Consider the following 14271-nt stretch of genomic DNA (forward strand, 5'->3'; position numbering starts at 1 on the left):
GTACACGCGGAAAAGGTTGTGTCATCATGTCTAAAGAGGATTTTCCTTTATATATATACACACACACACGTTTATTTTGATAAGATGATTCAGGCAAAGTACTGCTATATCTGATGAGCAGTTTTATTTTCCTTCACTTTCCTAGACTAAGATAACTTATTTTCATCATGTAACCGGTAAGTATCGACTAAACTCCACACTTGAAATTCCTCAAATTTTCAAAGTTGGATTCACCAACCGGAACAAAAAAGCAATAAGAGGGAATACGGAAATAAAAGTGCTAAACCAGACCAATTAAAATTTCATATTATACTAACGAGACCATACCATACCAAATCATTCGTATTTTTATTTTCGATACATGTTTTCAAAGACTTCTGCTCATGAAATCTTCGTGGATTTTATTTAAAGTAACATCAAACCGTCAAAGGTGTTTATTAGTTAGCAAGTGTCAGACATTGACAAAAAATCATTGAGAATAAAGTACAACACGTGACTAAACCCAACGACTTTTGAGGTTGCTGACAGCGTTTTATGGAAATCCCAGAAATAATGAGTTGCTATATGTGTAGATTGGAAGGAATTATTCTCTCTGATTTACATTACACCCGGAACATCTATCCGGATTTGGTTTTACATTAGGTTCTTAGTTGGAACGTCAGAGTATTGTTTTGATGGCAGTGGTTGGTGCGTGTCGGCTAATAAGAGATCGTCACTGATTGGTTTATATTTTTATATTGATTACCTAGAATTTTTTGCTTTCACATTAGGCCTATCTCAAAAGATTTAATTCAGTGATGCTATACTGTCTCTGTTTATATGGACCTACACATGCAGTCAAGCTATAACAGCAAAACGCACTGAATCGTGTACCCCAGCTTCAGGTAATTTGTTTTGGTAAGGTAACGTTATAACACGACTACTTTCTGATTCAGCAGCTGGACCCGGAGACCATCTGTTGACATGTTGATTACAATGAAAGATGTTAATTAGATAGGGAATACTTTAACCTCATCCGGTTCTATGTAGATAATTGTAAAATTTTGCATAATAAATAAATGATAATTTTGAAGCTATTTGCGTTGTTTTGTCTTCAATAGAAGTTTTTTTGCATGTAGAAAATCGAAGTTATTAGTAACGTAAGTAGTTAGCACTGAAAAAATCTTTCTTATCTTGAACCGAACTATGGTATATATAACAATTAATTTATTATTTGAACACACATGAAAGAAACTAGGTACTTTTGTGATCAAACAAGAAGATGTTTGTGTGACTCCATTTGGAAAAAGTAAAGGCTCAGTATATAAAAACATAATGGTAATGGTTAAGTACGTGACATTAGCAGAATGAGCATCATTCGTCTGGCAGTAGCCCATAGAAAAAATGTTTTACATGCAAATTCCTAAACAATATAATTGAAAAGAAAAGAACAGCACTGTAAGAATCAAATTGATGACAGTAAGTGGAAGGTTTATATTACAACATGTTGCATGCATGGGAGATTTTACCTCGGTTGAACTGTAATATTTAATCATGAGATGTATTTATATGACATTTAAACCTGTATATTTTATCTATATATATAATGTGATTTTCGTTAACTGCTTTTTACCTTTGTGAATCACTTTAATATATATTTGACTTGTATATTACAGTGATGGCAGAGGGCGGTGGTGAAAAGATGGATTTAGATGACGATGCCCAGTTTACTTGTCTGATCTGTGGTCAGGCAGGTATGACTGAAGTAGACATGCGGTCACACATCATGATGGACCATGTTGATCAGGATGTGTGCTGCCCATTCTGTGATCTCAGCGGCATCACCCCAAATGAGATGAATCTACATGTCAATAAGGTCCACTTAGAGGAGTACAAAAGTCCCAGTAAGGAATATAGACCCATGGATACTTCCCCTAGTACATCTGGAGATGAAAAAGCTGAGACAGAGTCGCCAGAGAAGGAAATTCCCATACCCAGATCACCCAAGTCTAAAGATTCTGGCAGCTTATTGATGGCTAGTCCAATAAAGAAGAATGGGGCTATCACTAACCGTAGCAATAGATCTAATTCTTTGGAAGATTCAGGAAAACGAGCCAAATTAAATCTGGACATATCGTCACCAGTCCAGATAATGTTGCCAAGACAGAGCTCAGGAGAAGGGTCCTTAGACACTGGGGTGACAGCATCCTGTATACCACCTTTAGCCAGACCTGACCCGCAGGGAATCCGCGCCTCTCTACAACCCAGACGAGCTGAAATGCTCCTGGTTCCTGACATCAACTACAATGTAGAACCGGATATTAACTCCAATGTCCCTATGGAGTTCTCTTGTCCACTTTGTCAGTTCAGCACGCCATCTGAAGGTGACATTCAAACGCATGTCAATAGGGAACACATTGATATACTTAGTCCATGTAGACCTAGAGACACACAAGATGACAGTAAAAACCAAAATGGTGGCTCCAGATACATTATGGACTCAGCTAAAATGCTGGAATATGCATGTCCATTTTGTGATTTGACTTTGAGTTCACCTGATGATCTACAAATTCATGTTAATTCCAAGCATTTAGATATACTTAGCCCTGATAGAGTGAACTCTGAAAATGGCGGGCGTGGTAGTATGTCTAGTTCAGCTGACATGTCAGATTGTGTTACATGCCCTGTCTGCGATCAGGAATTCAACGACCTGGTAGTACTGGAAATGCATGTCAACGGTCACTTCTCAGCAGAACAGACACCAGGTATCCATTATTGGTCTACTGTTTTGTCTAATGTAGTCATAGATTGCCTAGGACTGCTGTAGTATGTTGGAGGATATATTCCAGAATTAGAACTAGACTTCAAAATGAGAAAGATGAAAAGGCTAGCCTTTATTACCTGATCACTTTGAAAACTAAAACAGATGTTTTGAGTTATAGGGGCAGAGTGATTGAATTTAAAAGCTGATTGTCTTTTCTGTGTTCAAATAACATGTATTTTATATATTTTTACATTTAAAAACTATATGTACGTCTTATTAATAGCTCAAGAAGTGAATGACCAAGCCCTTGCAGCAGAACTAGGCAAGTCAGAGCAGGAGGAGAAGAAGAGGGAGATGCGAGAGTTCCAAGCATTGCAGGTACAATAGCCAGCTATGGTTACATTAGGTGATGTGAGATAAAGTCTTTCAGGTAAAGTTATTTCTGATATCAGTTACAACAGATGATGTCATGTACAGTCTTCTGTAATGTGGTAGCAGTAGGTGATAACAGATACAGCTATCTGATAACAATAGGTGATAACAGGTACAGCTATCTGATAACAATAGGTGATAGTAAGAACAGTTTTCTGTTATGTTGATAACAATAGGTGATATATGGAACAGTTCTCTGTTATGTTGATAACAATAGGTGATATATGGAACAGTTCTCTGTTATGTTGATAACAATAGGTGATATATGGAACAGATTTCTGTTATGATGATAACAATAGGTGATATATTGAACAGTTCTCTGTTATGATAACAATAGGTGATATATGGAACAGTTCTCTGTCAGGATAACAATAGGTGATATATGGAACAGTTCTCTGTTATGATAACAATAGGTGATATATGGAACAGTTCTCTGTTATGATAACAATAGGTGATATATGGAACAGTTCTCTGTTATGATGATAACAATAGGTGATATATAGAACAGTTCTCTGTTATGATAACAATAGGTGATATATGGAACAGTTCACTGTTATGTTGATAACAATAGGTGATATATGGAACAGTTCTCTGTTATGATAACAATAGGTGATATATGGAACAGTTCTCTGTTATGTTGATAACAATAGGTGATATATGGAACAGTTCTCTGTTATGATGATAACAATAGGTGATATATAGAACAGTTCTTTGTTATGATGATAACATTAGGTGATATATAGAACAGTTCTCTGTTATGATGATAACAATAGGTGATATATAGAACAGTTCTCTGTTATGATGATAACAATAGGTGATATATGGAACAGTTCTCTGTCAGGATAACAATAGGTGATATATGGAACAGTTCTCTGTTATGATAACAATAGGTGATATATGGAACAGTTCTCTGTCAGGATAACAATAGGTGATATATGGAACAGTTCTCTGTTATGATAACAATAGGTGATATATGGAACAGTTCTCTGTCAGGATAACAATAGGTGATATATGGAACAGTTCTCTGTTATGATAACAATAGGTGATATATGGAACAGTTCTCTGTCATGATAACAATAGGTGATATATGGAACAGTTCTCTGTTATGATAACAATAGGTGATATATGGAACAGTTCTCTGTCATGATAACAATAGGTGATATATGGAACAGTTCTCTGTCATGGTAATAACAATAGGTGATATATGGAACAGTTCTCTGTTATGTTGATAACAATAGGTGATATATAGAACAGTTCTCTGATAACAATAGGTGATATATATGATAACAATAGGTGATATATGGAACAGTTCTCTGTTATGATAACAATAGGTGATATAGTTCTCTGTTATGATAACAATAGGTGATATATGGAACAGTTCTCTGTTATGATAACAATAGGTGATATATGGAACAGTTCTCTGTTATGATAACAATAGGTGATATATGGAACAGTTCTCTGTTATGATAACAATAGGTGATATATGGAACAGTTCTCTGTTATGATAACAATAGGTGATATATGGAACAGTTCTCTGTTATGATAACAATAGGTGATATATATGTTATGATAACAATAGGTGATATATGGAACAGTTCTCTGTTATGATAACAATAGGTGATATATGGAACAGTTCTCTGTTATGATAACAATAGGTGATATATGGAACAGTTCTCTGTTATGATAACAATAGGTGATATATGGAACAGTTCTCTGTTATGATAACATATAGGTGATATATATGGAACAGTTTCTGTTATGATAACAATAGGTGATATATGGATAACAATAGGTGATATATGGAACAGTTCTCTGTTATGATAAACAATAGGTGATATATGGAACAGTTCTCTGTTATGATAACAATAGGTGATATATGGAACAGTTCTCTGTCAGGATAACAATAGGTGATATATGGAACAGTTCTCTGTCATGATACACTATAAAGTTTAGTTGGTACTGAAAGAATTCTAAACTATTTCACTGAAATTTGAAATGAAATTTGTTTTTCCTTGATGATGAAGCACCTTTGTTAAGTTGTACCAGGCAGCCATCTTGGATGTTTTAAATGAAATGTGTTATTACTACTTCTTAAAAAGGTGGTGTGGGTTTGATTTTAGGTCTTATCAGAAAAAATGGTCAACACGCAGCCATATTGGATTTTGACTTTGCAAAATTGTTATTGCTATTTCTTGAGAAGTACCAGATGCGTCTTTCTCAAATTTCATGCATAGGTTCCTGATCCCTGGTTGTTTCTATTCTAAGAGCAAATAAAAATCAAACAATGGTAGGTGCCAAGACCTCTCTGTTATTGATACCCTTTGTATCTTTAAATTCTAGGCAATGTATGGAATGGCCAGTGGTACAAATTACAAGAAACAGTATGAAAAGAACTTAGAGAAAGCTGTTGCCAAGGGAGACCTGTCTGTCACGGAATTCCATTTGAGGAAAGCAAACCTCAGAGGTCGTGACCTCAATGGTGTTGATGATGGCCATTCTTGTACTAAAGGTAAGATCAGATATCTAGAATAGTAAAACACCTTCAGGAGATTTCATGGGACATGATGACATAATACACCTTCAGGAGAATTCATGGGACATGATGACATAATACACCTTCAGGAGAATTCATGAGACATGATGACATAATACACCTTCAGGAGAATTCATGAGACATGATGACATAATACACCTTTAGAAGATTTCATGAGACATGATGACATAATACACCTTCAGGAGATTTCATGGGACATGATGACATAATACACCTTCAGGAGATTTCATGAGACATGACGTAATACACCTTCAGGAGATTTCATGTGACATGATGACATAATACACCTTCAGGAGATTTCATGAGACATGATGACATATAATACACCTTCAGGAGATTTCATGAGACACACTGACATATAAAACACCTTCAGGAGATTTCATGAGACACACTGACATATAAAACACCTTCAGGAGATTTCATGTGACATGATGACATAATACACCTTCAGGAGATTTCATGGGACATGATGACATAATACACCTTCAGGAGATTTCATGAGACATGATGACATAATACACCTTTAGGAGATTTCATGGGACATGATGACATAATACACCTTTAGGAGATTTCATGGGACATGATGACATAATACACCTTCAGGAGATTTCATGGGACATGATGACATAATACACCTTCAGGAGATTTCATTGGACATGATGACGTAATACACCCTTAGGAGATTTCATGAGACATGATGACGTAATACACTTTCAGGAGATTTCATGAGACATGACGTAATACACCTTTAGGGGATTTCATGGGACATGATGTTATATAATACACCATCAGAAGATTTCATGAGACACATTGAGATATAATACACCTTCAGGAGATTTCATGAGACACATGGAGATATAATACACCTTCAGGAGATTTCAGGAGACACACTGACATATAATACACCTTCAGGAGATTTCAGGAGACACACTGACATATAATACACCTTCAGGAGATTTCAGGAGACACACTGACATATAATACACCTGCAGGAGAGATTGGAAAATGAACATAACATTTGTTTTTTTTTTATGTAAAAAGAAACAATTAGACAATGAAAGCCTCCTTTGTGAGGAAACTAGATGGTTAAGAGGTGGGAGGGAAAGTCTGAAATCATGGCTTCTAACCCTTGTAATTCTTAATAAAATCACTATTGTAAAAATGGGACTCTTAATGGAGTCTGAGAGAACCAACATCTTAGTTGTCTCCAGTCAGTAAATAGTTTCTTAAAGGGAACACAGCAATACAAATAATATGAAGGTTTTATAAACAGATGATTACAGAATCCAGATGTTGCTGCTCCATATATTATATTGTTTGTATAACATGGTTATGAATTTGCCTTTTTGTACAAAGCAAATATTCAGAAGGGTTGATATTAGTGCTCTTTCTTAGGTATAATACGCCATCTAGAGGAGTACTACAAGACCTCCACCACCAGTGTTGTGAACTTCCATCTGTGTAACTCTGTCGAGCATTTCTGTGCTTCCTATGGTGACAAGGGCTGGGGATGTGGCTACAGAAACTTCCAGATGCTCCTCTCAGCCATGGCAGCTAATCCCACTTACTGCAAATTACTGTTCAACTGTAAGTATTCCACTGTAAATACATTGATTCTTGGGAAATTAAAAAGGAATACATTGTAGTATGTCAAACGCACCTGTATTCTTTGCAATGTGAGTAAGTGAAGGCAAGAATCTAATACAGTACATGTTAGCATCATAAATGTGTTATGTTTTTCTATGTTTGTCCTTTTGTACAAAATCTTAAATTTACATAATCTGTTGTATTATAATTGTAATTGTGTTGACCAAATCAGCTCTCAGTATTACTGTAATGGTGTTTACAAACTCAGCTCTCAGGAATTTCTTTTCTGCTGACAGCAAATAAAGCCCAGATCCCTTCACTGCCCAAGATACAGAGGCTGATAGAGGCAGCTTGGGAGAAGGGGTTTGACAAGCAGGGTTGTGAACAGTTAGGGGGACATGTTGTGGATACCACTAAATGGATAGGGGCAACAGAAATTGCTGCTACTCTCCTTTCCCTGAAAGTCAGGTCAGTATCAGAAAGAGGTGCCTGCAACAAACATCATAGAAAAAACAGGCAAAACATTGTGGAGCTTAAATTTCATAATTGTACATATCCTTACTTATATACACAGTTGTACATATATATATGTATATATATATATATATATCTATATATATATATATACATATGTTCATTGATTTTGTGGATGAATCTTGTTCACAAAATCCACTATTACAGTTATCCGTTTCAATTTTCATCTGTTTAATATTTTTGAAGTTATGTAAATACATGGATTAAAAGTACGTACAATTTCATTAAAATAAATCTGTCACAAAAATTGATATTTTTACAGTATCTAATAATAGTTCTGGCTTTGTCATTATTTCTCTTGGTGACAAAATGTTTTACTTTTGACATTGTTGTCTGTTTGCACTACAGATGTCAGCTGTTGGATTTCCACAATCCCTCTGGTCCTCAGGGGACACACCCTAAACTGTTTCAATGGGTGAAAGACTACTTCTGTCAGCCATCTCCGGTCAAACTTCCTCTATACCTACAACATCAAGGTAAGGTTACAGACTTTTGTCCATGACTGTCAGCCATCTTGTGTCATGCTTCCTCTATACCTACAACACCAAAAACTTTCCTCCATCACTGTCAGACATCTCTTGTCAAGCTTCCTCTATACCTACAACACCATGATAAGGTTACAGACTCTCTTCCATCACTGTCAGCCATCTCTTTTCCAATTTCCTCTCTACCTACAACACCAAGGTAAGGTTACAGACGTCCCTTCATCACTGTCAGACATCTCCTGTTAAACTTCCTCTATACCCACAACACCAAGGTAAGGTTACAGACTTTCTTCCATCACTGTCAGCCATCTCCTGTTAAACTTCCTCTATACCCACTACACCAAGGTAAGGTTACAGACTTTCTTCCATCACTGTCAGCCATCTCCTGTCCAATTTCCTCTATACCTACAACACCAAGGTAAGGTTACAGGCTTTCTTCCATCACTGTTGGCCATCTTGTGTCAAGCTTCCTCTATACCTATAACACCAAGGTAAGGCTACAGACGTCCCTTCATCACTGTCAGCCATCTCCTGTCCAATTTCCTCTATACCTACAACACCAAGGTAAGGTTACAGGCTTTCTTCCATCACTGTTGGCCATCTTGTGTCAAGCTTCCTCTATACCTACAACACCAAGGTAAGGTTACAGGCTTTCTTCCATCACTGTTGGCCATCTTGTGTCAAGCTTCCTCTATACCTATAACACCAAGGTAAGGCTACAGACGTCCCTTCATCACTGTCAGCCATCTCCTGTCCAATTTCCTCTATACCTACAACACCAAGGTAAGGTTACAGGCTTTCTTCCATCACTGTCGGCCATCTTGTGTCAAGCTTCCTCTATACCTATAACACCAAGGTAAGGCTACAGACGTCCCTTCATCACTGTCGGACATCTCCTGTTAAACTTCCTCTATACCCACAACACCAAGGTAAGGTTACAGACAGTATGACATCAGTACATTATTGACAGAAACAAAATTTGTGGTCGTCAGTATTTTAAATAACATTTCAGGTGTTAATCATGGCATACCTGCACAAATTGATCCAGGTCTCGGAAGACTTTGTAAAGGCTAGTCAGAAAACAAAATACGATCATTAGGTTCTCCGTATCTCAAAAATGATCCAATCAAACCTCTTGTATCACTATTCACATGTTGTGGTAAGTATAGCAGAAACATACATGTTGTATTTGTTACAAGAGAACATGAAAGCTGATTACAGATTTTTTATAAAAATCTTAGCAGTTAACCGACAATGTAGTTTTTCTTTAATGTTTCACTTGAATTATTTTGTTTTCGATTTTAACACAATATTCTGATCTAATGAAATAGAATGTAATGACATTCAATAAATTTTGTATGTTTAGGTCACAGTCGGACCATCATAGGTGTTGAAGAATTAAAGGACGGTGTTATACGACTGCTGATCTTTGATCCCAGCACCTCAAAGAAACAAATGCAGCTGTTCAATGGCTTTATAAACTCCAACATCATGAGAATAGTGAGAAGAAGTATCCATGGACTGAAGGCAAAACAGTACCAAATAGTGGCCGTCACAGGGATACTAGAGGACAAAGCATACGAGGTGAGAAACTCAAGGTCATGGTCAGTACACATCATTGGTCATTTACTCAGAACAGCATATTTGTAATTTACAAGACACATATAGTATTTGAGAATATTGTCATACACCTTTTTTTATTTGTTGCAGAATTTTTACTAGGGGCATGACCCCCACTAGCAGTTTCATAGATTGGCAACTAGAGTTATTCCCCCTGTTTAGAGTTTTTATTGTCAGCACATTTATGATAATTGGGTTAGATTAGTTACCTTAGCAAGTTGCACACTTTTCTTTCAGTTATGTATTTTGATGATTGTGTTGGGTGTTGTGTCGTTTTATGATAATTGTGATGTTACAAAATGAGAATATTTCAATCCATATTCTACTTCTAATTCAATATTTCAATTTATAAAATATAATAGATATCTTAGACAATTCTGTTTTTTATATATACTTTTGTTAAGATTTTGACAGTTTTGATAGGAGTTGAATTATGGTTCACAGCTTTTGAACAGCATATATATTTATTTTACATATATAACTGAAAGAAAGACCCTTTCACCAGTTCTATCAGTAGACAAAGTACTGTGATTTGATCGAAATACTTGTGTTTGATGCTTGCAGGAACACAAGGTCTTGAAATCAGAAAGGATAAGTTGACCATGAGATGATAGCTAATGTGATACCAATCATCAGGCTGTGATGCATGCTGGGAAGGGCTTGCCTTGTTACCCCATCTGCAACCTCATTGTTATATCCTTGCCATGGAATGGTAGGAAAGGGCTGTTTTTTGTATGATTTACCAATGTGTTTAAAGCAATGTTTAAATCATGAATATTTCATTATAAACACTGAAAAATTCTTACACGTGTTGTCAGATTTTCTCCTACATATATATATATCAAACTAATGTTATGAAAACAGTTGTTTAGCCTATTTGCTTGAAAGAGGGATAGAGTGGGTTTAGGTATTTTTGAATCAGTTATTGAGCTATAAATTCTATAGTGGAAGGGTATCAGTGCTGAAACTGGTGTCTACTTGTACTGTAACTCAAGATAAAAACAAAATTTCTAAAGTTGTTTCTGTGTATCTACTTTACGAGAATTCCCAGACTAAGTTATTGTTATACATAGAGGATATGAAGTCTCTCCCTAAAGTGTTGTCCTGTCATCTTTGAGTGTAATTGTCATACCTGTAGCATTAACAGCTAACTGTTAAAGTATGTTATAATGCAAGTCTGTTAGGGATTATAATCTTATTCCTGTTGTGAATCAAAATTATATTTATGTGTGGAGTTATATCCAAACCCACTCTATATCTACCCCAGAAATATGTATACATCAGTGTCAGAGCCCTTTAATACAAATGTTTTCCTTATTCTCACCAGCCATTCTTTATCACTGCTTAACTATTCATATTTGAATAGTCACAGATGTGGAAATTTGGGTGTGATATGAAGAGAAATCTGCTAGACTGAAAGCACAAATAAATGCCAAGTTTTTTGCTAAAAGCAAGTTATTTCAGCTTGTAATCCATTGAAGCTGTATATTTGCTGCACAGTTTCCATGTAAGTACTTTCTGGTCAATAAAATGTCAGTTGATGTCCTACGGTTGACCATAAACTTGTTGCATTGACCCAGTTTCCTGAGTTGAATACCGTCATAAGCTTCTTATTTTCAAAAGGAAACACAATTTTTTACACTACCCAAAAATGGTAAACTCTTCAAACTTATCTGTAGATTGTACATACTTCTAAAGATTGACCTTAATCAAGGGATTCATAATAGATTATAAACAATCATGTATTCCCAAAAGTAATTACTTTTTGTGGGTCAGACAGTGCATCTTTTATTGAAAAGATTTGTTTGCTAGACATTTACGTATAGTCCACACTTTGATATTAACATGCAATACTGGAGGGAGAAAGTGTGTTTTATTCTAAAAAATTTTGATATGTCTTTGCTGGTGTTTTTGTTGATCAAGTAAAGGTGTCAGAGAAAAAATTTCATGAAAACTGAACTGTAGCATTAGGTTGTACAGCACTTTTAATACATAATTGTGACTTGGGACGGTAAAAGAAATATAACCTCACATATAGCACTTTATTAATTTATATTGATAATAATGACAATGAAACGGTTGTGTTCTGAATTTTTTATATGTTATACAAAAATGAAAGGCAGCCTCTGTAAAATTAAGATCTCAGAGTTGATTGTTGTGGGAGATGAAAAATAAACCTAAAAACAGCAGTTTTATGAAGTCACACCTGTGCAGTATAGAACAGAAGTATCAATATCTATCCTATAAACATCAATGGCTGAAGTGGTTCCAAGTGTCTGCATTTATTCTCTCCTAAAACGCCTAGTTAAGAAATCAACATCAGTCGTGATAGTGATCCCTTTGTAAAGTAGGTTAAACGAATTGTACGAAAGGGTTTTGTATTTCATTTAGTTGCTTTTATTTTGGGAGTTTTAAGAATATTGTTGAAACCAAAGCATTAGTCAGTGGTATATATGATATGGTAGGTTCTTCATCATACATTGCACACCAAAACAGTGAAAAGAAATGAGGTTTGACATTTTAGTCATAAGTGTTCAAGTGACAATTTTTTTCTCTCAAGAATAAAGGCTTTCAGGAAATAGAATGAAAAATCCTTATAATATTGTTGAATGTTACTACTATTGAAGTTTGGTTTGCTCAATGATATCTCCCTGTGATAGAGTCTTAACCAGAAAAAAAGACAGCATTTTACCGTGTATTGTATATCTATATTGTGTATATGGGATAATACAGAGTATTATGTACATCATATTACTGTAACAATGATTAAATTACAGATTACATTATATTTAATATAAAAATACACTACAGGGTACCCAATAAAAGTTTGTATATCAATTTGTACCAGGTACGTTACATTGTACCCATATATTATAGAAATTAATGACATTTATTGAGGGAATGTAGTGTTTCACTGATACACTAGACAGATATTGCTTGTTACACCCTACCCCGTAATATATGCTTCAGATCACAGCTATTATGTAGGTTTGCTTTATTATTTTCATGGTGTGAAAAAACTAGAATAATGAAGTTTTACTATCATAAAAAAAGCAATTGGAAATTGCACAGCGTAGTTTCCTCATCCAACGATCTAGATTACAACTGTACCAATAATGTAGTACTTCTTTTTAAGCATGACATCAAGTAGCTAACCTAGGTTCCAAAAAACCTAATGCTTCTGATGTGTTTCAACAGTTGATTTTTTGTGTTTTGAATCTTCTTTACTGGAGAAATCAGTGTTCAGCAGACACGAAAGAGATGACTTGAATCCCTGCCTCTGTGAAGCTTAAGCCATGTCCATTCAGTACATTGTCAGAGGCGGGCCGGGTCTTTGGATAATTCACAGGTTCCCTCGGGGTCAATCATGTTGTTGTGATCGGTCTGATGCATTATTCCAGTATATGATCAACACTACTTATTTAAATCTTATGTACAAAACATTCTAGTCAGTAGATGACCCCAGTTACGAGTTTATTGATGCATGACAAACATAGGTTGTCTGAGAATAGCACACAACAAATCAGATTAAATCTTAACAAATTGAACAGTTAAACACTTTGTGCAGATAATAATGACATGTCATAGTTAAAGAAAATTAATTAGATAGGTAACATTAGGTTAATGTCATTCTTTTTAATTTGTCTTAAAACAAAATGTGTATGCAGTCAACAGCTGCATAAGCGTTGATTCATAGTAGTGGCGTCATTATATAAAGCTCATCACAGCACTGTTTGTTGCTGACAACATCAGCTTAAATAAAGGATATTGTTAGGTTAACAATGGGGCCACACAGTTCCTCAGGACCACAACTGTCAGGAGGTAGTGTTTGCTAGGTATGAAGGAGGAATCAAAGTTTCCTTTAAGTGCAATTCTCATACCCATGTAATAAATAAATTTAGCGGTAGAGTGATTTTCACCGAGGGACAAGAATGTTGCTCATCCATGTGAAAATTTTGATCAATAAGCATCTATTTAACAGTTCCATAAGGGTATGGAATCTTTTCAAAATAAAAAATAAAAACGTCCTTAGAGTTTGGCATGGGTACATTGTTAACAGCAAACTGGAGGTAGTATAGTGCCATACAAGTCACAGTACATACATGCTACCTCAAAACCTCGCTGCTCAACTGAAATTGTCCATCCAGCAAAAACTCCAATTACCTCCACTAATTATATTAATATATTGCTACATCAGCATCCAACAAATCCATCAGGATGTTAGTGTTGTTGGTAATGTTACATCACATTTGATTAGAAGTCAAAGGATTGTAGAATGTTAAAATGTTCCAACAGTGTTTTCTGTAATAAGATTG

The 14271-nt window shown here is 35.4% G+C and overlaps 1 protein-coding gene across 1 annotated transcript; it reads left to right on the forward strand.

The window, feature by feature from the left end:
* The first annotated feature begins 1657 nt into the window (after window positions 1-1657).
* On the forward strand, window positions 1658-10592 carry LOC132547707 (zinc finger-containing ubiquitin peptidase 1-like). The gene is made up of 8 exons (XM_060211511.1): window positions 1658-2744; window positions 3027-3121; window positions 5516-5684; window positions 7125-7316; window positions 7613-7784; window positions 8199-8326; window positions 9702-9919; window positions 10520-10592. The coding sequence occupies exons 1-8, from the start codon at window positions 1658-1660 to the stop codon at window positions 10553-10555; spliced, it is 2097 nt and encodes a 698-aa protein (XP_060067494.1). The 3' UTR covers window positions 10556-10592.
* Window positions 10593-14271: the final 3679 nt, after the last annotated feature.

Source organism: Ylistrum balloti, unplaced genomic scaffold (genome assembly GCF_031769215.1).
Source record: "Ylistrum balloti isolate Yb309-2 unplaced genomic scaffold, AGI_CSIRO_Ybal_v1 Utg369972, whole genome shotgun sequence".
NCBI lineage: Eukaryota > Metazoa > Mollusca > Bivalvia > Pectinida > Pectinidae > Ylistrum > Ylistrum balloti.

Excerpts from the sequence above, each read along its gene's own strand:
- LOC132547707 (XM_060211511.1), top strand. The coding sequence starts at position 1,658 with ATGGCAGAGGGCGGTGGTGAAAAGATGGATTTAGATGACGATGCCCAG. Across the intron at positions 2,745-3,026 it reads CTCAGCAGAACAGACACCAG|CTCAAGAAGTGAATGACCAA; the intron begins GTATCCATTATT and ends TCTTATTAATAG. Across the intron at positions 5,685-7,124 it reads TGGCCATTCTTGTACTAAAG|GTATAATACGCCATCTAGAG; the intron begins GTAAGATCAGAT and ends GCTCTTTCTTAG.